The 25,364-nt window shown below is 31.7% G+C and overlaps 1 protein-coding gene across 1 annotated transcript in view; it reads left to right on the plus strand.

The window, feature by feature from the left end:
- The window catches only part of LOC112690115, a 77,506-nt gene extending 52,816 nt beyond the window's left edge, over positions 1 to 24,690 (plus strand). The window contains exons 3-4 of the mRNA XM_025564041.1: positions 15,945 to 16,221; positions 24,213 to 24,690. Of these exons, the coding sequence (XP_025419826.1) occupies positions 15,945 to 16,221; positions 24,213 to 24,336 (401 nt within the window). The 3' untranslated portion in view covers positions 24,337 to 24,690. The remainder of the gene's footprint in view (positions 1 to 15,944; positions 16,222 to 24,212) is intronic.
- The last annotated feature ends 674 nt before the right edge of the window (positions 24,691 to 25,364 follow it).

Below are 25,364 nucleotides of genomic sequence, written 5' to 3' on the forward strand. Positions count from 1 at the left end.
TTCTACTTCTGGATGTACGATGTGTATATATGTTATCGCCAAAATGTAACACACATACGTGATTCTATCATATTCGGTAATGACACCAAATATGTCGAGTTCATTACGTTTGAATTATCCCGAAAACAATATCTCAGCAGAAACTTTATCGTAGTATAATGCGTTACCGAAATTAATATACGCAATCTGCGATTTCCAAAACGACCGTCGTCAACACAAAGTAGTACAAAAGCACGTCTCGTCGAGCGCCATTACGACTGTGCAGGGTAAGACCCAGGCTTTTCCATAATTGTTCATAAATACATGCGATAGAGTGACAACAACAACAACAACATCGACAATAATAATAATAGGGAAGATTTAGTCGCTGAAAATACCGATTTTGGAGGCAAGAACCCGCGCGGTAAGGTGTTCGGTGCAAATATATTACTTGAACCGTAATTACAATTATTATACCACGCGGTTCGTTTGACAACCCAACGTACGTATAAGGTTACAATGACTGTGTATGAATATGAAAATGAACGTATAAGTCATAAGTTCGCTTTCGTAATTTTGGTCCCAATGCGGGGGCAAACGCTATCGGACCGGTGGACGAGGTACGTCATTGTTATTGTTTTTCGTTATTATGTTCGGTCTGTAAAAAGAGAACACTTAGCCTAAATTGAAAATAAACATGAGTAGTATCCGCGCCCCCGACAAATCCGTTTGTACAGAAAATAAAAAAAACAATGTTTTATTTTTCCTATTCGTTCGAGCGACGAACTCTGAATCCGATGTAATATTTGAATGCACGCACGACGTACACGTGTACACGTTTGTTTCATTCGATGTACGGTAACAATGTGTGTAAATGCGTCCTTGTACAATACGATTTGATCGGAAAACATTTACACATAACGCATAAGTGCGTGGCGGAAAACGCACGCGAGTACCGATACACATCAGCTCGACGCACTCCTTCGTCCTGGCCGGGTTCGCGCCGTATGTCGTCCAAAACGATCGTTTTTCTCGTTAGTTATTTTATTTAAAAAAAAAAAACTCGTTAAAAAGAAAATTTAACACTCATATATTAAATAAGAATACTCCATAATATAAAATAAATATCACGACACAAGGAGGTAGCTTTGAATGTAGCTTAATGGAATACATTCTAAATAAAACTGGACTCAAGGAATGAAGGACTCCACCACATGTAACGTCCTCTCTTTAATGCTGTTCGTGTTAGGGCTTCAAACCTTTTAAATTATAATTATTTTTATGAGGTATCGAAAACTCGATTTCGATATGTGATACTTATGCCACAGAACAGGGTGACCTCATATAAAATACTCAAAACTACGTATAACTATAATTTAGAATTTATTAAACATATAATATATATATATAATTTATATTATATGTACGATACAAATAGGATGTCAGTGAAGTCCGTGGATGTAGTTGATGACGACAGGTTCTCCAATGTTGTTGAGACACTCGCTTTAATGGGTCACACACTTGCATTGATCTGCCTTCGGGTCGGTCATCATCCTGACGCACAACGAAAAACCTTAGTCGGCAATCACACGTCGATTCCACTTACCATTTCTCGCACTTAACATATTAGCCGTTCCATACACATAAGACTAATGTACAATGTCGATGGACAACAACTGTTACAACATGTATACGGTTATACGTACGCAGACGCACGTGCGGTACTCGTTTGGTTCAACCCTAAATATTAAAGGTCTGCACGGGCCGATACTTTACAGCCCGGTTCAGCCCGGTAACATTTTTGGAAAGCCCGGCTCGGCCGCAAATAGTTTTAGGTGAATAAGCCCGGCCCGACCCGGCCCGAAAAAATTTATAGAAAGCCCAGTCCGGCCCGCCAATATTTTTGGCGAGTAAGCCAGGCCCGATCCAGCCCGGTAACATTTTTAAAAAGCCCGGCCCGATAAAATTTTTAGATAGTCGGGCCCGGTTAGAAATAAAAAAATATTCAGTCTTTTGAATAACAAATTGTAACATAACTAATTAAAAAGTTTGTCTTTAAAATAATAAAAAAAATTAATAAGTTGTAAGTAGTATGTATTAGGTAGTATTTTATTTAAGAAAAGTCCGGCCTGCTCCGGCCCGTAACTTTTGTGCTAATTGAAGGTCCGGCCCGGCCCAAAGTCCGTCCAGGACGGGCCAATTCCGGGCCGGTCCAAGTAAGCCCGGCCCGTGCAGGTCTTTACTAAATATGTGTGTTTTGTATGAGTAGCGCCGTTATCTTGGGTGCCTACCACAGTGTAGATAACCAGCGCAGTAATGTTATAGTCTACGTAGCGAACATGTTGGCTCTATATTCAACAGCTTTCGACCAATTGCTTTGTCGCAATTAATTAATTCAGCAGTTATCTTTTATAATAAAAATTTCCCTTCATTGATTAAAATCATTGTTTTTATTGCACGTAACAATGTGTGTAAACACGTCCGTGCACGTAGGCGTACAGTACAGTTTGTGCGTAAAATACGAGCCGATCGGAAAGCATTTGCATTATGCATGCTGTTGCGTACGGTGAAAAACGTATGCGGATACCGACACACACTGGGACTTTATGACTCTTTTGTCCTGGACGGTTTTGCAACATGTCGTCTGAAACGATCGTACGGTCAAATTCAGGCGTACCTGGAATTGATAGGTTCCAGTAACCGCACGTCAACGTGAAGTCAATTTCGTCGAAACATCGATGTGCGCACTCGGGCGGATAGAAAATGTGTTCTCCACGTTGCTGCCAAAGCGCGAGACTCGAAAACGCGCCCTAACGTGTTCTTAATTTTAAAACGTTATAATTATTGCATGTTATTTTCAACAGTCACTTCAACTGATATAAAGAACGTTGACCGTTGTAATTTTTAACATCAAATGGAAATTTTTCATTCTTACGCCCTCCCAGGAACCGCTACTGCTTGTACGCGTATAACACGTGTTCTCGGTATTCCTTCCGAGGGACCGGAATCGTAGTACCACCCAAGTGATACGTCAGACATGCGGCTGCCACTCCCTACCCCATTACCCCGGTGAGAAGACTACTCGTGTTTTCGATAAGGTCTCGGCTACGGCGGCGGAGAGGGGTTGATTTATTTAACGCTCAGAGGTATACCCGCGCCTGTATATATATACATATATGCATATATACATGCTACAACCGATCCACGCAGTGTTCCCGTTGTTGGCTACATCGTTTATCACGTCAGTTGTCCGCGCGCGCACGAGCTCCATCTGAGAGGGATTGCGTTCGACGGGATGGTGCGGAAGGGTTGCGCGTCAGACCTCGGGTCGTAGGCGTCGAGGAAAGGGGTTCAGTCGGTTATTAATACCTTCGACCGACTACTACCACATTATACCGCTCACCCACCTCTCGCCCTCTCCACGTACACGCATACCCTGTGTATACATGTATATTCGTGTACGTGCCATCGCACGCGGCCTTCTAAGTACGTATATATATATATATATATATATATATATATATATATATATATATATTCCATGTATAAATGGTGTACCGGCAGACTGTGTTGGCGTCGACGACAACGCGCGCGCAACAGCCGACAGCTCGAGAGCTATATGTATACGTACGTGTGTTCGCGTGTGTATATTTCTCCTCCACCGTCGACGTATCATTTGTTTAAACCCGTCCGCAGGGACGGATGGACGGATAGCCGGAGACTAACGACCGACGGCCACCGCCGGTCTAATAAAGAATTCCCGTAACGTTCGTGACCTTTTCCGTGCGCGTATTTTCGACAACGTGATGTTTGGCCCGGGCAAACGCGTGGTCCGGGGTCGAGGGACTTCTGATCCACCGCCACCGGTCGACCCTCCGCCACGCGACCAACCACCTCCGTCGCTGACGCGACCTTTGCGCCTTCTTCGCTCCTTCACGATCGGCCCTTCAGCCGTCACGTTGCACTGTTTCTCCGCGAGTCTTTACGGGATGTTGCTGTTACCGTCCACCTCTTACGCACACCCGATTCCGAAGAATATAAATATTTCGTTTCCTTAAAAGTCCGAGATATTTTATCGGCACATACAATTCATCACGTATTATTTACACTGCGCGATAAGTACCGAATACAATAATAGCTAAAAACGTACTTTGAACAGATTTTGTTACCACGATATTGTAATACGAGTATTATTATCTCGACGCGCGAAGCGAACAGAGTCTCTATAGAGAGCTATAAATATTTCAAAACCGTCCGCCGTCAGAATGACCATAATAAAAATAATAAAAAATAATAATCATAAAAACTGTAATAAAATAAACGTGCGTGCGGATTTCCGTTCGCTTATCGATTCAATTGGAAATTCTTTTGGACGCTCCGAGTAATAAGATAACCTCTTTCCCGTACAATACGCCTACTAGATAAACGCGTTCACGCCCACGTCGGACTTTATTGTGCGCTCGCCCACGTTTTCCCATCGAAGCAATCGTGTTCGTGTACAGTTTAGTTGAAATAGGCACTTAAACTCTATGCCACAACGATATGTGGTCTCCTTGTCCCGTCGTAGTTCTCGACCGAAGATGTGTCGCGTATTGACCCGCAGACTTGTGAGGTAAAAAAAATAAAAACAAATATTAGCCACCTACGAAGTATAGTGTAAAAATAGTATAAAAATTATTTACAATAACGTGTAAATTATAAAATGATCGTCGCGATACATTATAACCGTTCAATCTGCGTTTAACTATGATAATATTATATATTATAGATATTTATTTTTTGTAGTTTTCAACAATGCACACGTGGTATTCTACGATAATAAATTATTCATAGTGTTCATATTCATCAATATATTCATCAATAAATATTGATCCGCAAGTTATACGGATAATAGTGTCGTCAAATATTGATTTGACGTTTTTTTTTTTTTTTTTTTCAATAATTGAACACGGTCGTTCTGTTTTCGTAAAATATTATTTCACTTCCGTATTCAAGTAATAACGGGCATGCACATATTTTTGTTTTTATTACCACACGATTTTTAATTGTGACGGATAAAAATAAATACCAACATTTTATTTACTTTGGATGAAAGTATTTTCGTGATGTTTTTTTATTTTCATTATATCCCCTCCCTCAGCCGTATACCTACTGTAATAATAATAGTAATCGTAAAAATAACAATAGTATTTTTTTTTATTGTTTTATTTAAAAAGCACGGATTCGAAAATAAACACTCGGAATGAATGCTTAAGTCACAATAAAACAAAATGGCTATTTATGATTTAAGATTAACATTTAATTATTCACGCTTCAGCGGTTTTTATAGCAAATGGATAATCTTTGTTCTCATCGCTTATTACCGTGACTTACTGCGTGTTATACTTGGTTATTATTTTAGTGGAAAAAATCGGAAATTGTTCTTAAAATTAATTGATATTTTTAACAATGATGTACGAGATTACACACATTAGAAACGTGCGTGTCTATTTATTGTATGCGATTTATAAAATTATAATTTTATTAAGAATAAATTAACTCTCATACATTTCTGATAAGTTTTTTTTTTTATTTTAATACAAAATAAGGTTTATGTATATATCGAAAATACGGCCAAAGAATCTCGAATAAAATAAATTCTTCGACAGTAAGAAATGTATTGTTTATTTTTAATACTCATTCATACTAACTGCGAAAACTCCAAAATATTTCATTGATATAATTTTTCCATAAATACATTGCAATTCTTATTTCCCTTAGCATATAATTCAAATATAATTATTAATCATAAACAAAACATAAAAATATTGATTTGTTTTTTTTTATTTTTGTTAATTCAAATGATGTATCTATATTTTATTAAAAGCATCCTACCTTTGATATCAAATAAATTATTGCATTTTTCTATATATATTCCCTTACGTAACATATATGATGTAAGTTTATAACATATACGTATCGAATTAAAGTTTCATTTAAATAGCTTTAAGTTTTATATTTCTTTTTTTTATTGGACTTTTATTTAAAATACGTACATTAATAAAAACAAATTCCGACATTTAGAAACCATAAAAGTGATAAAAAAAAATGTTTTATTTGATTGCATTATGTTACCTTGAATTGGTTATTGACTAAGAGAATGAAAAGTTTCTCGAAGATAAATTAATTGTAAATGTCTGTGAAAAAAAAAAATGTATCGAAACTTAATTAATCAATAAATTATTTCGTATCAACTAAAATACAAAAATAAATAAAATAATTTAAAAGCTGTTTAATCGTTTAACGTAATCACAAAATAATCCATAGTTTTAAATTATTTTCAAATTACTGACGAGTTTACATTAATTTCCATTTTTATAATCAATTTTAATTTCTGCTACTACTACTAGAGACTTATCTTGTAGTCTTACGAGCATACGCTTTATGTACTAATTTGATTATATTTGTATGTTCATTCATTATGTTTTAATTGATTTTCGCTGACTGCTTTGTGTGTTTGCCATATAAATTATGCAAATGCTGCAAATCAAAAATATATGTACAGTTAAATTGAATAAGTTGAAGTATCGTATCGATTCAGACATTATCCGATTGTAGAATAATTTGGTACATTTTTTTTCCTTCGACCACAATCAATAGTGATCAATTGTTACATTTTAAAATTTTAGTCATATCGTCCAATACTATTCGTCGTTATTGTCGTTTATGATCAAACGCTAGAACCCGGAGCTTAATTGAATTGTTATTGACTACTCTGTCGGAACGGTCCGCGTAGCTACCACGATGAAACGTACGATAATATAGGACCAATCGAGAGTAGCTTCAATCGTATTTTTTTGATAATGATTGCGAACTTCAAAACGTTAAATTTCTCTTGGGCGCTGCAAAGCCTGCAGATCGGATTTCCTTTCGACTACGAGTCGTATCGGGTTTCCGTGACAAGGGGTTTTCAATTAAAAATAAATAAAACGACCGCGCCTCGTTAAAATGATATAATATACTTTCGGAGCCATGCTCATACAACGTATTACGGTTTTAAGGCCTATATACCGCTTCCGCGTACCACGGTGATTTATCAATACAAAGTTATGCGCGCGTGCCAATCATATTTGCATTTTTTTTTTTTTTTTTTAATCAGTGGATGAAACTCCCTGTACGCACACGATTCGTGTTGTACAAAACGGATGGGGGTAGGTATGCGATTAAATTACCGGGAACCGCATCGCGACGCTCGTTAAATGACAAATCGATTGCAATGATGACGGAGCGAAGCAGTATAAAAATAAATCAGAAAAAAAAATATTAAAAAATGGAAACGGAGCAAAAAAATAGTTTACTTGTAAACGTAACGTCTTGTTTGTCGGTGGCTACTGTGTTACCGAAACAGATATACCGTTCGTTAAACGATCATCCGATACACGTGTTTATATATGTATCGCGTCGAATAATTGAATTCTAAAAATCCGGTGGGCGTCGTGGCGACGGCAAAACAGTCGGCTCGAGGTGGAGGGGATGTGGGTCAACGATAGAGTTTTCCGTTTCACCCCTTCGTCGGGTTTCCTCCCACGCGTATCTCGCACTGGCCTCCTTATAACCTTTTTCCATCACACGCCGTCACGAAGCTTTCGCCGTCGTCGTCGCTCTAATTACGATCGACTAGACATACGGTTTGGTCGTCGCCAGGCGCCAAAATCCCCATCGATCCTACGCAGTATACATTACCCGCCGTTCACACACACGCACGCGCCTAACAATATAATGTGTGTATATATATATATATATATATATATATATTTGTGTTAGTGTATAACGGTTAGTTTAACGAAGTAGTTAAAAGAGTTGTTTTATGCTTTTAACTGGATTTACAATGTATATATTCGAATTATATCGGTGACGTAGGGCTGATGGGTTCAAATCAACGAAATACGTAAAAATAAACAATATTGAATAAACTGCATTCGCATTGTACACTCTTTTCGCCGTTTACTCGAAACAATTAAAACTGTTCAATCATCCTTCCATCATATTGTAGATTTTTTTTTTTTTTTTCATAATAATATTTGATTTTAATGATAAATACACCCCAAGCTTTACTAACATTGTAACTAATACATGTTTTTTTTTTTTATGTTGATTTACATTTATTGAAGTTCACTAAAATTATAATATATTCATAATATTATCCCTACTATGATAATAAATTATATTCTTTCCTCAAATCGGTAACCACGTAACGATATCATAAAAAAAAAAAGTTTTAACATAGCTGTTTAGGAGAAATAATAAAATAAACGCAAAACGTCGATACGTCACTTAATGTATGCATCGCTGTAACTCGTATAATAAATTTGTATTCATACATCAACCCGTTATACCCCTATGGCTTTAAAGTGTTTGTGACACGGACAGGTATTTTCCTTTCCCGATTCACTTCGTTGTTTTTTAAATTTATTAAATCCGTTGGCAACCAATATACCTGCTGTTCAAGTTTAATAAAAATTAGTTTATCACGCAAAAAATAAAAAAAACCTTGAATATATTTCAAAGCATTAATATTTTGCTTTATTATTAAAGTAAAAAAAATATAAATATAAATACATGTACATTGTCCAAGACAAATCGAGAAATATTTTGCCGACCGGACATTCTTTCATATCGTACTCGGCCGGCTCGGAAAATGCTTCAGTCATTATTCGAATTGCTCGAGATCGTCAGATACTGTGGTATGTATAACACACACCACCCGGAGCATTCCGCTTTGCCGTAACATGTAAATTGTAATATTCGCGTGCAACGTACGCGCATACCTGGCGATATACAATTTTATACCTTTCTGGCGTTCGTTTCTTTTATTTCCCTCTCGTGTTGCGTTGTTTCGTTGCCGGACCCGCGGTCCGTCCGAGAACGAACCGTACCGAAACGTTTCCGATCCGCCGTGGTCACCCTTTTCGGCTGAATTTCGTGGAAAATCGAATCGTGTGACGGTACACATTGGACTCGGAGGTCCATCGGAAACCTATGCACGGCGGTAAAGTCAGAACCGGAAAGAGGGTGGAATCAGGGAGGTCTAGAGCCCCGATGCCCATCGTCTGAGCCTTTTATAAAATAATATTTTAAAATCTTATTCGCCGCACCATGAGGTGCAAATTTAAATATTTTTATTGCACTTAAGTTATGAACGAGTAATATGTACGTATTGACCAAACAAGTGTAAGTAAAGGGGGGCCTGGAACGGATCGGCCCGGGGCCTTGGAAAGTTCTTGCCGACCAATGGACAAAGCGAACGTTATATTCTTAACGTTCGATTCTACGGGTGATCGATACGATATGAGATCGTGGATGCGAAGATCCCAAGTGCTCCTGCGCGACCCGGACAATTGATTTGTGGTATGCGGAAAACGAGAAGCTACGTTTCTCGCAACGGCATGCCCGTTACGTTACGTTACGTTACGTGTTGCTCGTAACGGCATGACACGTTCGTCAGCACATTTTCCGCACCAACCGAACACAGTAATTATTTCAGTCGTACCGTTGCATTGTATACACTACAATTGTATCTATTTGCCTTGATCGGTTGGCTTTAATGAAAACTATTTCGAATGATTTTGACGTCGTATTTTGATGACCAATAGTATTCTGACCGCTAAACCGTGTTCCAGTGAATTTAAATAATGTCGTGTAAAATAAACGGGTCGGTCGAGTGCATACGTTTGCAGTTATTACGTAGTTGATTATTTTATTTTTTTCCAATAACTTCTATTTATTAACCATTATATTAAAAATCATCTTGCAAACGTTATGATATACAATGATTATAATTTTTTATTTTCAAACTTCTTCTGAAAAACGAATTCATTTTAACATGATCCTATTAAATGTCTAACCATGTATAACTAATAACTAATAGTACATATATATATACGAGTATGTTATACCTTTTGTTTCGTCTATAGAAAATGTCTATTTAAAATTTAAAATGTTCATACAATACTACCGAGTATTTTTTATTCCTCGTTTTACTTACCACAAAAAAAAAATTATCTAGATAATCATCCAGATAAAGTTATCGAAATAATGCAGAGCACTGAGAATAACGAACAGCGACAAGATTGATTAATAATTGAAAAAAAAAAACTAATCAAATGATTGTACCTGAAACAAATAAAAATAATGAAATTAGTATTAGTAATAAAAGTAAATTGAATCATTCGTATTAATTACGATTTACATTGATTGAACTGGCAAATGGTTATATAAATAATGGAATGATAATCATTATTCTAATTATTTATACAGCAAAATACTAAAATTACTTTTTAATTATTATTTATAATAATTCAATATTCTATAGGCTTAAACTTATTCCGTTAAAAAAAATATAATGATAAACACTTGCTCAAAATTACCTATAATATAGTTCTTAGAAAAAATTGTATTTTAAATACCATTAAAAAAGGCCATACATGTATTGAAGAAAAAATAAAATTCATCAAATAGTGTTGTTAACTATTATAATATTAAATATAAAAATAATAGGAATATATGAAAAAATTGATAAAATTCAAAACAATAATACTAATAGATATTTTAAAATAAAATATAAAGCATTTCTGAAATACTACTAAAAAATACTGCTCTTAAGTCATATTAGGGCTGAAAATATTTTGTAAAACAACCGTAACATAAATTTTGATACATAAACAAACTTTGAAATATTAATACAGAAAATAATATTTTCATTAATTTAGTTTTAGAAGAGTTACATATACATAATAATTAAAAAAAAAAATATATTTTAAATGTACAAACCGATTATAAAAATAATATCTTATACCAATATATTTTAGATAATAATAAATTATGACTGAAGAAATTATATTTTTGAACATATCTATATCTCATAAAAAATAATTTTAAATAATATTTCCTATTTTCCTATTAAAATATTAATAGATTAAAATGTATCTCTATGTAAGACGACCAATTTTTCTAGATGAATACCTTCATTTATTTTTTCCTATTTAATTGTGATATTTTTTTTATTTTTTTTTTTTTTTTGACTTTCTGAATTACTTGTTGATATATTTTTAATTCAAAACCAGTCGTATACACGTATGTGTATATACACGTACATGTATATACATATATATTTGTTAAAAATAATGAAGATACCAGTTACAGAAAATTTCGTTACCAGTTTTGTTATCAGTAAAATATATTATTTTTTATCTAGTAAATATATTATAATGTACCATCAACCCGTAAACATGTATTATAACTATTGTAAAATCAAAAATTACGGACACCATAATATTATTTGCGATTATCAGAGCGTTTCGCTTACGCATCGTTTGTCATAATAATATACTAGCAAACAGTGGCGTATTTGGCATAATATTTATGGGGTGAAATATGAACATTGAATTTTAAAATATTAACGTCAAAACGTTCATTGTACTAACGTCATAAAATATTTTAATCAATACGACATTCATCAACAAAATCAACTATATGCTATAAATTATAATAAAAATAAACTATTAGCAGAGAATATTGATTATGAACTATAACTAATGATTATATATTTTTTTTTATTATTTATAATCTTAACACAGAACGTAGTGTTGGTGTTAGAAACGGTTTCTCTTGTTATTACAAAATAGGGTAACATATTTGGAACACAATATACACGAGTAATTATAATAATGGAATTTAACTTATAAACGCAGCTTCCGTAAAACGGTATAAAAAAAAAAAATTTTAAGGGGTGTGCAAATTCCACTATTGTTCTCTTTCAAAGGTTCCCCCTCAAAATATCCCCACTCATATTATCCCTTAATTCATAACGAAATACATAAAAATTACACGCAATACCTTTTAAATAGTTAATTTCAGTATCATGTTCATAGTTTAGAACCATCGATATGGAAACTTATCAAGTGTCTCCAATTACAGCAAGATAAATAAAATATACAATTATATGAACAATTATTATTTTTTTAAATTTTTATTTGAGTAATATTATAACAATTATGTTACATTACGATATTACGATTATTTAGGCCATCAAGAAGCAAAAATTGAAAAATACATTTCTGGTAAGCTACCTGTTAAGAAGAAGAAAATTTACGAGAAGTCGGACAGACAATTAAAAGAATTGGTTTTTAACTATGAACATGCTACTGTACTAAAATATTTGAAAGACATCGCATGTAATTTTTCATTTAAAAAAAAAAAAATGTTTTTTATGTATATTTAATTTAAAAATAATGTTAATTTTAATATAGTACGACAAGTCGAAATATACATTGCCAAAAACAATAAAAGTGTAATTAAAATTTATAAAATTTTTTTTAAAAAATAAAAAAATATAAATATGAATTAAGGGATAATATTACTGGGGATATTTTGTTTATAGGATATTTTTAATTGGGATATTTGTAACGGGGATATTTTCAACGTAGGATATTTGTAACGAGGATAAATTTAACGGGGGATATTTTGAATGAGGGATATTTTGATGCACGGGTTATTTTGAGGGTGCACACCATTCTAAACGCCATTGTCGGCCAGTATGTTTATTTTATAATTTTCATCGCTTTATTTCGAAGATAATATAATATTGATTCCAATTATGGTGTAAACTGGGAAAGACAATTCGAAAAAATAATATTTTGTGATAAATATACACGTAATAATCACTTCAAAAGTATAAAAGTTTTAAATAGATACCTATTCAAAATATGCATATTGTACAATTCTAAGTATAAATATGTATTCTTGATTATTTATAAACTAAGTAGTAATAACTTATAAGTTATGCTAAAACTGCATTTTGGAACATAAAAGAACCTTTAAAATTTAAAATGTCTGGTTAGGTTATAGTACTTAATTTATTAGTATAATGGTTTCGGTTTTGATATCGATTCTTACTATTTAAAAAGTTCCGGTTCCAGAATCAGTTTCTTCAGTTCGGTCCCTGTCATTGGTTTAAATAATTCTAATTTAATAAATATCAAGCTATTCAAAAAAGGAAAAATATATTTTAAACACAAATAAAAGTTGTTTTCGGATTTCTGAAGAAAGTTGTTATTTTTGTTATTTTTATATTAAATATAATATAACACGTATCTTAATTTCTAAGTATACTAAATGCGTTGTATTACGTTATTATTACTATTAAATTAATATTAATTTCATATTTTCTATTATATTCTCATACTTTATATCAAATATTGAAAAATCACGACATTATAAAGGAAATAAAATTACATAAATTAAATCTAAAATATTATTTTAGACGCAATATCATTAACTGTAATCGGAAATTTCTCATGAACTCGCATTAACTATGTTTTGTTATACTGCATGACAGAAGTTAAATAGCTTATTTAAACTCTTTAATTAAGAAAAAATGACTTTATAACAAACTAGAAAAAATTCTTCATTTACTTCCAAATTAAATCAATTAAGATAATTATTGTTTTAAAGTTTGTTTTATTCGAAATATAAAAATGTGATTAAAATTTTTTTACCCGATTTATAAAATGAACTAATTTACTTTTTTAATTATAATTATTTACACTGAACAATTTAATTACAAATTAATTTTTGGTTTAAAAAAAAATAATAACACGTGTATACATTGTTTTTCATTCCACCAGTTTAATTATTAAAAATAATATATTAAAAAGTAAATGTTTACACAGCTTACTTTTAAAAATAATTCTTTAATTTTTTTATTTAATATGTTGATTAAAATGTATAAATCTTATAAATAAGAACAAACCATGAGTTCAATGTTTTGAAGTAATTATTTTGGTAAATAGTATGTGCGATAGTATTTCATGGAGTTACTAACTTATTTTCAACTGTAAAAAATTAATGGGTCGAATAAACGACGCAGACATGACTCTACTGAGTTAAAAATAAATGAGGTAAACTTTTATCCTTAACTTTGCTTCGTAATTATTTAATTTATCTTAATTTAACTGGATAGGAGTAAAGAGTAGTCATCGACCTTTCTATAGCCTATACAGATACTTTCACATAGACATCTGTTATTGACGCGGAGGCGTAACGTAAATACAAAATCGTTAAAGTGGTCATAATTTAGTGGAGTTACTATTGGGATCAGTCGGATAAACAGTAAAAAAGTCTGAAAATCTACAATACTGTAATATCGTTTCACCTCACTGGACCGTGTTTTGACCCTGAAATATATTTATTAATTACCATAGCAACCTACTTTGAGTTCTCTTTCCATTGTATGAATAAAAATATTATAAAAATAAATAAAACGTGAATCGGGTTCTTGTATTTTTACAGCACAAACCTTAAAACTTTTAAACTTTCAAACCTTTAAACCTACTGTAGCTCGGATAGTGCTTAAAAATACGTCTATCGAGACAAGAGAAGTATAATCGAATTTTTAATCGCTGAATTTGATAATTCATTGAAAAAAAATAGTTTAATGGGAAGTTTTATTGGAAATAAATTTTTTCACTTCACGACTTTTAAACGAAAATTGTTATAGAGGATTTCGTAGAGTAAAGCGGATCATACACTTTCAGTTTTAATAATAACCGATGAATTAACCAAAAACGTTTACCCGTTCAAGTAAAACGGATTGGTCGAAACTTATAAAATATAATTCGAATGAACAAAAAAAATTATATTGATTTTTGACCAGTTTAGATTTTTAATTATACCCGAATTGATAACCGAATTGTGTTTGTATACCCATACAAAAACACGTATGGGTATAACAGTATTTCAAGAATGACAATCTAAGTGTATTGTAGTTTGATAAAAATTTTACTGGTACACAAACGTACGGTTAAAATTGTCGATTATGTATGGCCTACTTAAAACGTACACCTGTGAGTCGAAAGAAACCGAAAAACAATAATAATAACCATATAGTTGAATAATGAACGTGTTAAATTTTTATTTTGTATACAATAGACAATGTAATATAATCTTTTAAAGAGTACCGATATATATAAAATAATAATAATTATAATAAATAAATAAACAATAATCGTTATTAATATAATCGACTTGAAAAAAAAATAATCAAATAAATATAAACTTGTTTAAAAATCAATCAATATCTTGATATCTGTTCCCAGATTTTTAATTATTTTTTCAAAAATATTATACGACTTTAATATCATCAACCACCAGCAATCCAAACTATGTTTATCGGATGTCCTTCTTAGTTTCACACGAACGTTTTACGATTAGGGGTTACAAACGACCGTATTTCCTAAGAGTAAAATTATTTATCCATCGTGAAAATTACGACGAGCCGTGAGTCGTACATTGTAAATAGTTATGATACGATTTAATTTTTTCGATCCGCTTAAATCCGTATGGTATTTATATTTTTTTAAAACTTGTTCGTAAATATATGCAAATGGGCACTAAAAAAATGTGCGAACAATCACGCTTTCCCGCGACGTCTACGAAACGTGCATAAATACGCGCGTTCGAATTTCAGATTCACGGCGTCGAGGAATACATTTGTTTCACGAGAGAGAACATAAATTAAACGCTAATAAGTTTGCCCTGATAACCTGTTAATAATAACTACGATAAACGTTGACAAGTCCCTGTTTCCGACCAGAGATGGAACTAGGAATTTTTACGCCCGGGGAAAACGTTAAAATTACGCCCTACCATTATCCAATAATAAAATACTATTCTCGAGAATTTTCTTCTAGCAATTAACAGACAATCGTATCTATTGAGTTTTAACCAAATGCCAGCATTTGAAAAAGTTAAAAATATCAAATTAATCGTTAATGATCACAATGAATACACCGTCTGAAATGTTACGCCCGGGGACGAATCCCCGTCTTCCATCCCTTAGTCACGCCCATGCTCCCGAGAACCCGTTTACAATAACTACGATGTATGTGTTAATGTCTAACCATTGACCAGTCGGTTATCGCGCGCAGGTTACCGTCAGTCGGTCACGTCGGCGGTGGCGGACAAGAGCGTCATGACGTCGTCCATGTCACAGCAAGCAGCTGCCGATCTGCAACAGCAGCAGCCAGTGACGGCGGCCGTCGCGCAACAGCACCCAGCGCCGCCCGTGGTTCGCGTCACGTTGGCATCCTTGGAGGAGTGCAGTGTGCTGCTGCACAACGGTCTGGACTTTTATGGGGCCACGTTCTTCCCCGTGGAGGCCGCTTCGCCCGCCGCCATCAAAAAGAAACCGATTGCGCCCAACAGGTATGTACCCGTACCACGGCGCGCACGAACGCGCACAATATTTTCAACGTTCATTCGTGACAAGATTATTGCTTTTCGGTTGTAACAATTGGCGTAGTTACGGGGAGAGGGTATGGGCTTTCCATTCCCCCAGATTTTTCTTTAATGACATTTAGTTATTATTTATTAAATATTTACACACTGTAATAAAACTATATTTTCATTTTACTTTAATTAGATATATACTAAAAATTGAGTAACAAAATATTTTTTATAAAATACGGGACATAGTAATAATACCATTTTAAATGTAATATATTATATAGGACTTCGTATTAAGATATACTGAGAATATTATGAATTGACTCTAAACACCCCCCCCTCAGAAAAAAATTGTATCTACGCTACTGGTTGTAACACTATACGGATGCGTCTTCTGACGGTTCTTATGGGAGGAGGGAATAGTTTTGAAAACTATAATTTTTTTTTCCACTTTGAAAACACGTTTTTACCATCGGAGTTCATACAAATAATAATAATTGGTTATCTCAAAGGCTGTGAAATTAATACAATAAAAAAATTTAAAAATGTCAAACAAATGCAAAAATTATGAGAACTTTTAAAGTTTTTAAGTAACTTTATTATATTGTATGAAATAATATATTTTGATCAAGCATTGAAATTTACTATTTATCTCACTATTTACTTTTTATCTAGTATAGAAACTAAACGAAATCACTGTGTGGGAAACAGGGTTAGGTTAAGTTTTCACAAACAAAAATTTGCCTCAAGTTAAATCGTTTCAGCATAAAAAAAAAAAATAATAATAAAAATTTGTATTTATAATTTTTAATATATTCACTAAGTGTCTAAAAACTCAAAATTTCTTAATATTCAAAAAAAAAAAAAATTAAATATATATGTATACAATATACGAATACATTATTCATTCAAATAATAATGTAATTATGAAAATTATAATATAATACGTATTATGTAGAACTTGTTCAGGGTTTCAACAAGAAAAAATATTACGCAACAGTTTTAAAGTAATTTCACTTACAATAAGAATGAATATAAATATGTAAATCATATTTGTTTTAATATTGTATTCTCTCCATAATCGTCTGATTACCTAAATATTTACAATAACATTTTGTGTTGACATATCCCTAATTTTTATCATGCAATTTTCTTGAAAATAATTCTTTCGTTGCAAACGGCACTCCTTCAAAAAAAAAATTATCAAATAACTCATTGTAGAAAATAGCATGATATTTAAAATTACTATAATAAATTTTAAGAATTTTTCCTAATGCAAAACCATTAAATTTCAAATACAATTTAGTTTAAAAATTTAATTATCAAATGAACGTAGTAATTTAGAACAGGTGAACCGAACCCTGCTCGCAATACATTTTAAATCGGCCCTTACTTCAATTTTAAAACTAAGAATTCATTGTATATAATATTATGAAAAACATTTATTTTAAGAATATAAGACTACAAAACATTAAAAATGAAATAAGCTTTAGTTGTACTTATATAAAAGTATTATCTTTATTGACACCGATAGCAATAAAACTAGAAGTATGTATAATATCCAACAAATTTTATAATTTGTGAAATGAAACAAAGTCGTTTATGGAGCCAAAAGGAAAACCTATTATATAGTTTGAATATGAAAACTGGCTTATAGATTTAGCGATATTAAGTGATACAACAATTTATTTAGACGAGAAACGTCACTCTTCAAGGTAAAAACCAACTATTATTAATAATATGTTAGTATATTATTAGTAATATGTTTAAATAATAACTCTTTGAATTGAAACTTAAATTATAGTATACCAAAGTCATGTTAAGTCAAATAGTTGTATACATTTCCCTGCATTGGCCATAAATAATCCTAAGAATATACATTTATTTAATTTTAAATTGGAACATTGGAAATTTCTGAATATTTTCACAAATTTAATCTATCCGGATATTGATTCATTACTATCACAAAATAAGTAATTATAAATTTTACATAAGTTTTATTTTTTTTCCAAAATTGTTTTATTTTATTTATAAATAAATAAATATTTTTCCTTGCAATCATAAATAAAATGTAATAGCTAGCAAAAATATTTCTACTCATTATTCGCCAGGTTTAAAGTATAAACATAATGGATTATTGTGTTATAATTTAATCATTCAATTTTAATGTATTTATATACAAATTAATATGGCCCACAAAGAATTATACTCACATAATGTGGTCTAACATAAAAGGTTGGACACCCCTAATTTAGATCATATAATATAATAGAGAAATGCCAAAGAACGCCCTTAAAAACATCGCATCTTCGTAAAAATAATATCAACATCATCGCGTGTACTATTACAGTACATATTATAAAATATTTACATATATCTCAAATGATTATGTTACATTCCTAACGTTTTTACATTATGTAATATTTCCATTTAATAACTGAAAAAGTTTCAATTTAAAATTGCCACTTTTCATTTTTATAGCAATCTCGTATTTTATGAATATATATTTTTACACAATGATTTCAATATAAGTTTACCACGTTTCAATTTATAATACGAAAACGAATGTTGAGTAATATTTAAATTCTCTCGTATTTCAGTAAATGGCTTATTTAACAACAATATTTTAAAATATGTCCAATTCAGTAGGTACGGATTCGTTTTAAAAAACGGTGGTAGCGTTTCATTCGTAATACAAATCGTAATCTGACACAAGTCAAAATGTACGAGCTTAATGACGTCGTACATTACGTTCGTCAATCCGGCTCCACTTAAATATAGCACACTTTATCCAAATATCATTGACAAGCATGCTAACACACTTCTCTTATCAAGTTACAGGAATTAGTGCTGACATTACGGTAAGAGACACTGCAAAGATATTTTGACTCAAAGTTGCAAAAACTATAAGTCTTCAAGTACAATTAAACGCTTGTTCAAAGTAAAATATTAAATTTAATGTACTGTTCAATTTTATAGTATTTTTTTTTTTTTACAGTTAATAAAATTGTAGGAAATTAAATGTGAAAAAATTTGATTTTCCGTTCGAAATTTTACGTTATATATGGTTATATGTCACATATGGTTTGCATAAAATACTATATATTCATATGTATGCAATATATTTTATACATATTAGGCTTACTTTATATACTACCAAGTTCGCATCACGTCCTGTAACATGTTAGTCTAACAAATGTTAAACAATTTTTAATAACGTCTTACCAGTCTTGAATGCTTTCGGTGAGGGTAAAAACTTTCATACATTATGAAGTATAATCGATAACTACTGCACTTGGAATGTTTTATGTCATATTATATGTCTTGTGTTATATTTCGTTTCCGAACCAAAGTACTCTAATATATAAACACTGTAGTTGTACTGAGTAATATTCTTTAAACGCGAATGTTTTAGACATATTCTCTCGAAATAATAGTATGTTTTGATAGTTGTGTCGGTTTTGTTCTAAAATGTACACATTTGCAAATGCATTTATACACGTGGATAAAATATTAGTTCTCTGCTCCGAAAACCTAGCGCTACAATAATAGTGTTACCGACAGCAACAATTTAACATACAGATCGTTTCAAATAAATGGTATATTTTTTTCTATTTTTCACTGGTCCAGTGTGACGCAGTGCGATACTGAGTGCGAAGCATTTTTGATATGCTCTGGAACAAATGGCAAATGATATGCTGTCGTGTAAAAACGTGCGGGATAATACCTAGACATAGGTGTAAGTAGGGAGGAGATTGGGGGGCTAAGCCCCCCAATATGAATTTTAGTTGCCCCATGTCATAATTTTTAGTTTTGCTAACGGTAGATACATTTTTAATTTTAATTTAAGATATCGTTTTATTTTTTTTATTAATATCTTGGAAAAATATTTATTATTTTTTGGTTATACGTATCATTGTAATACGATGATTGTATGTAAGTTTTTACTACATAAATATTACTTAGAAATTATTAATAAATTAAACACAAAAATAGTCGTAAAAGACTTACGATAAATAATAACTTGTGATAACGATTAACGTGTAACGAAATATTAATGAAATTGACTTAAAATCAGAAACTTTGGTTGTAAAAAATTGTTATGACAATAAATTAGAGAACATCAACAATCAGAAATATTAAAAGCAGCTAAAGTGTATCGTTGAAAAATCTGTTTTCCCAAATTTATACAAAATGCTACATTTAGCGCTTGCAATTCCAACAAATTCCGCATCTTGTGAAATATCATTCTCAGCAATGCGTCGAATAAACACCTATATATGGTCAAATATATTACCATATCGATTTTCAAAGTTAGCAATCATAGTAATTGAAAAATATTTGTCGAAAATTCTAAACGAAGAAGACATTTAAATAAATTTGTCAATACTGAGCGGAGGCTTAAGCTGAAATAGTCATAAAATTCCTTTAAGTTTTTAATTTTTAAAAAAATTTAACTTGTAGGTATCTAAAATAATACTTAATAAATATGTTAATTTAATGTTTACCTTAATATCACTTTTTTTATTATCTGTCTTATAAATTGTATATTAGTAAAATAATATTATAATTTAATAATGAATATAATTTGTGGGACGAGTTTGGGGAGTATAGGGGGGCAGAGTCCCCCATATTTTTTACTTATTTTAAACATGTTAGGGCTGAAGCTCCCTTAACTTTAGTATCTAGTTACGCCTATGTGCTTAGTTCATACATGTACGTTACGTAATAACTAATGATTATCCGGAAATTACACTTGTATTGCTGTATACAAGGATGTCAATTAACTGTTTAATTGATTTGTGCGACGGAATGGTGGCAAAGGTGGTGCATAGCAGTTTTTATTAAGAATATGAAAACATAAGAAGTAATACTATGTTCACACATTTCTATTTTTTTCTTTTTTCAAATCGACCAAAACATAACATCCACTAAACTTTAATACGAGTATATTCCACATTAGTAAAACGACATGCTTTTGAAACACGAATAAGACAAGAATATTTTTGCGCACATACGATTATCGTGGTACAGCCACTTCATATTGATCTCCATGTTTAAATGAGATCAAGATCAATAGTTTAAACGCTTCACTATATGATAATTTAGCATACTATAGTTCAATAAAACTTTTTTAGCTCATACTATTTCATGGAAAACCGTGATCACTTACTAGACGATAGACATTCAACATATTTTTCCGGCACTTTTTGTGGATAAATCAACCATATGATTTACTTTTGGCTTACTCCGTGAACAATTCAATGGAATGTGTTAGGCTACAAGTAAAATAAAGGTAGAATTAAAAAAGGAATAGATTATATCATGATAGTTTGTCTATAGTTAAGCACGTTAGTTGCATCTTGGTCAACGAAAATCAAAAATAAATATTTATTCGACTTCGTACTGGTAATTTCCACGTCTCAAAGATGGTTAAAATAACGCATATAACCGTTTAAGTAATTCTGTAAGCATATGGTTTCCATCTCGGATATATTTTTCTCTTAACCACCGGAAAACCGATGTATTGCCGTTAGTTGTGTGCATTTTTCTAACGCGTTCGATGGGCCAATCAAAACGATCGACGACCTAATGTTCAAATCATCTTCGCGATCCAACGCGATTTATTTTCTCACACATATTACGCGAATTTATGGTACTTGATGTTTATTGAATATTTTCGTATGATTCAAAAAGGTTACTACGTGGCAATCACGTCTGGCAGGGTGTCGAGGGACTACGCCCACGTCAAAAACTTTATCTCGTCTGTTTGTACGTATTTCAATATTATTTTTACTTTTTTCTTTTTTTTTTTTTTACGTTTTATTTTTACCGCACGTCTGTAGAGTTTAAAGTATATTCATACCGAAAAGTGTCAACAGATTCAGGAAAAAATAAATAAATAAAAAAATCACCAGCAGTAGAAATTTGAATCATAATACGATGTCCGAGTCGTATCGATACTTGAGATCCTACGTTTTTTGTCATTAAAGGCACTGAAACGATACGTGATGCTTAAATTTCGGTTTCCCATCGGCGCAAGTGGGTATTATGATGTGTAAATATATTATGTTAGGTACGAGTAAGGAAGAGAAAAAATACCACACGTGACTATCCGAGTACAAATTTTTTTTTCCTTTAATCTATTTATCATATTTTCACTATTTGGCTGCTAAATTAAAAAAAATATTAATAAGTTAAAACAAATAAAAAAATTCTTCCTCTACACATTATATCTTATATGAGTCATGCATTCCGTTTGCTTTGCCATTAATGTACAAACGTGTAGACACCTGCACCGTTGTAATACGGTTACGCCGCTCTACACAATACCGTGTGCGCAGCACGTTGTAATCTAATTTGCTTATTAACCATTTAGCTTTGCGCACGTAAAAGTCACACCTAGAAATGGCCGGTACAATCAGTTGACTCTGGAGCCTTACAATAGTTTAATATACATGTATATGTATATAATCCAGGGAGAAAGGATTCAGCTGAAATCCACGGTGATGTAGAGCCCTCTCATTGTTATGCATTGTGACGTACGTGCATAATTTGTGCGTGCACGTACCTCACCTTTCGTATACATTTATGTTTTGTTGAAATTAGTTTTTGAAGCGTGTGCATAATAATATATATATATTACATATTGGTGTGCGAGATACATAAACCGTATGTAATTTTAAAATAAAATTCTTAAACCATACAGAAAATCCCACACTGTTCGGTGTTATAACCCAACATGCCTACCCGCGTACCCAAAGAAATCCAAATAAGATAAATTGCTGTAAATCTGGGAACCAACGAAGTTCAACGTTTGTACTTTTTCCAGTTTCAACCGTTTTCAAAACGTTTTTCTGTAAATCGTTAAAAATAATTATTATTTATTTAAAAAATTAAAATCAGAATACCCTAGGGGTTATAAGTAATTGAGTAAATTTACATTTTTGAATTATGTGCATTAATTAGTTAATTTTTTAAACGCTTAATCTTATTACTCAACGAGAAAAAATAATTTTTTTGATATAAATTGTTAGTTTTGTCATTAAATAATTTTAAATCAATTATAATATATTTTAACGTACTTATAAACAGTAGGGAAAAGTTTTTTTTGCTTGATGCAATGGACCCGAAGAAATGGAGTCCAATAATCTATAGTCGTTATAATCAAATTAGACAACATTAGAAACATATGAGGTATAACATTTTTCGTGACCAATAAAACCATGTCATTACCCTCATTATATCACTATTTTACTATAATCGGAGTCATAAAAACAATAAAAGACATTAAATTTCAATTACAATGAGTAATGGTGTACTCTTATTGCTACTGAAATTATATTTATAAAATTTTTGACTGAGTGTATTCTGTATAATGTACGAGGTGAAAAACATGCATAAATATATCCTACGACGTCTGAATTATTAAGTTGGCTGTAATCATGTTACACATAACATATTATTATGTGACCATTTTAAATAAATATTTTTTCAGTATTCTCAGTAGATTTTTTTTTCAAAACAGTAAGACAAATTTACGGATTGAATCTTTGAATAAAATCAAAGCTGCCCCAGCAAGTGTCGTATATTAACCTTGCGTATACGTTTTCAAACGTATACGAATACAATTAATATTGAACCATTAAGTATTATCTGCGTTAAGAAACCTACACAGAATTACAGAATAAATTATTATCAATATCAATAAAGTCTGTCGTTAGTAAATCGTGGAATAATAGTTTGAATTTCGATGGTCTTGCGATGAAATAATATTAATAAACGTAGGAAAATTGAAATATTAATTATTTGATATTATTTACGAATAGTAATAACACAATATATATTACATCAATTATTAGTAATTACCGTCAACGAAATAGTATCCTGTAGGTTCTGTCACTACGAGAACCATTCACAACAGCGAAACTACATTAATATATAATTTGAATGGCGTTTATGTGTTTCAGCCGACTAATGGATCTAGTGACAACCAGCGGTCATCGTATACGTGATCTGTTGCCCGTGTTCGACTCCACTGGATTCACCAAGATTCCACCGCCGTCCAGTAAAGTGGTCAAACCACACCAATGAACCATGGGATCATCCGGTGGCATAGCTGTCGTCGTGCATGGTGCCCAAAAATGCGTACATTTTCATAATATCAAAATAATATAATTTTAAACGGTTCATTGTACTCATTACATTAAATATTAGTTTAAATTTTAACATGGAAAAAAAACACCTATTTTTAAACTGTATCGCATACTTAATTGTAACTCTATACAATACTAATATAACACCAACCGTTTGAAAAGTAGATTAAAATGAAGTAACGGCTTAAGTTAAACGCTCTCGTTAATATTATTATAATTATTATTATTATTGTTATATTTCTTTTTACTATTTAATCTAATAAAAATTGCATTCGAACCATTGATGGCGTCTCGACTAGTCTCATTATTAGAATATGTTTTGATCCAGGTGCAACATTTTTGGGAGGAAATAAAATTAATAATAAATACTTTGATGATCTATTATGAGAGATTTCGAACGTACACTAATAATTTCAGTCTACAATGCAAAATTAGGTATGTGAATAGAAATCACTCGAAGCACGTTCAATGTATGTCGAAGATCAATGTGATACTCGTATACCATGCAATTTTAAGTAGTGATTCGTTTTGCTATCTTTAGACACTTTATTTATATAGTGTTTGAAGGATATTGATAGCAGGGTCAAGAATATTCTCTTTGATGAATGGTATTGTTCTATGAATGCAGCAGCCATACGACAAATGAATTGGTCAATTGTATTAATCGTACCTAGATTGTATATATTTTTTATTGTACTTACACATACTCGTATTGGTGTTTATAGGTTTTGATTAAAACGAATAATGTATTAATTGAGTTTATTTTTTTGAATTTGTGGACACGATTTCGATCATAAGAATTACTCTGATCAACACTATCGTAAAAGATTTCCGATAGGCAAAGAATAAATAGTTATTACTTTGACAAGAGTTATTTTACGCATTTATAATATAGTTCTATTATTTAATTAAAAGAAATCAATAGAAATTTATGAAATAATGGCAACATTTATGCCATTCAGGTTT

This window comes from Sipha flava, unplaced genomic scaffold, assembly GCF_003268045.1.
Source record: "Sipha flava isolate LNK unplaced genomic scaffold, YSA_version1 48_pilon_pilon, whole genome shotgun sequence".
NCBI classification, from domain to species: domain Eukaryota; kingdom Metazoa; phylum Arthropoda; class Insecta; order Hemiptera; family Aphididae; genus Sipha; species Sipha flava.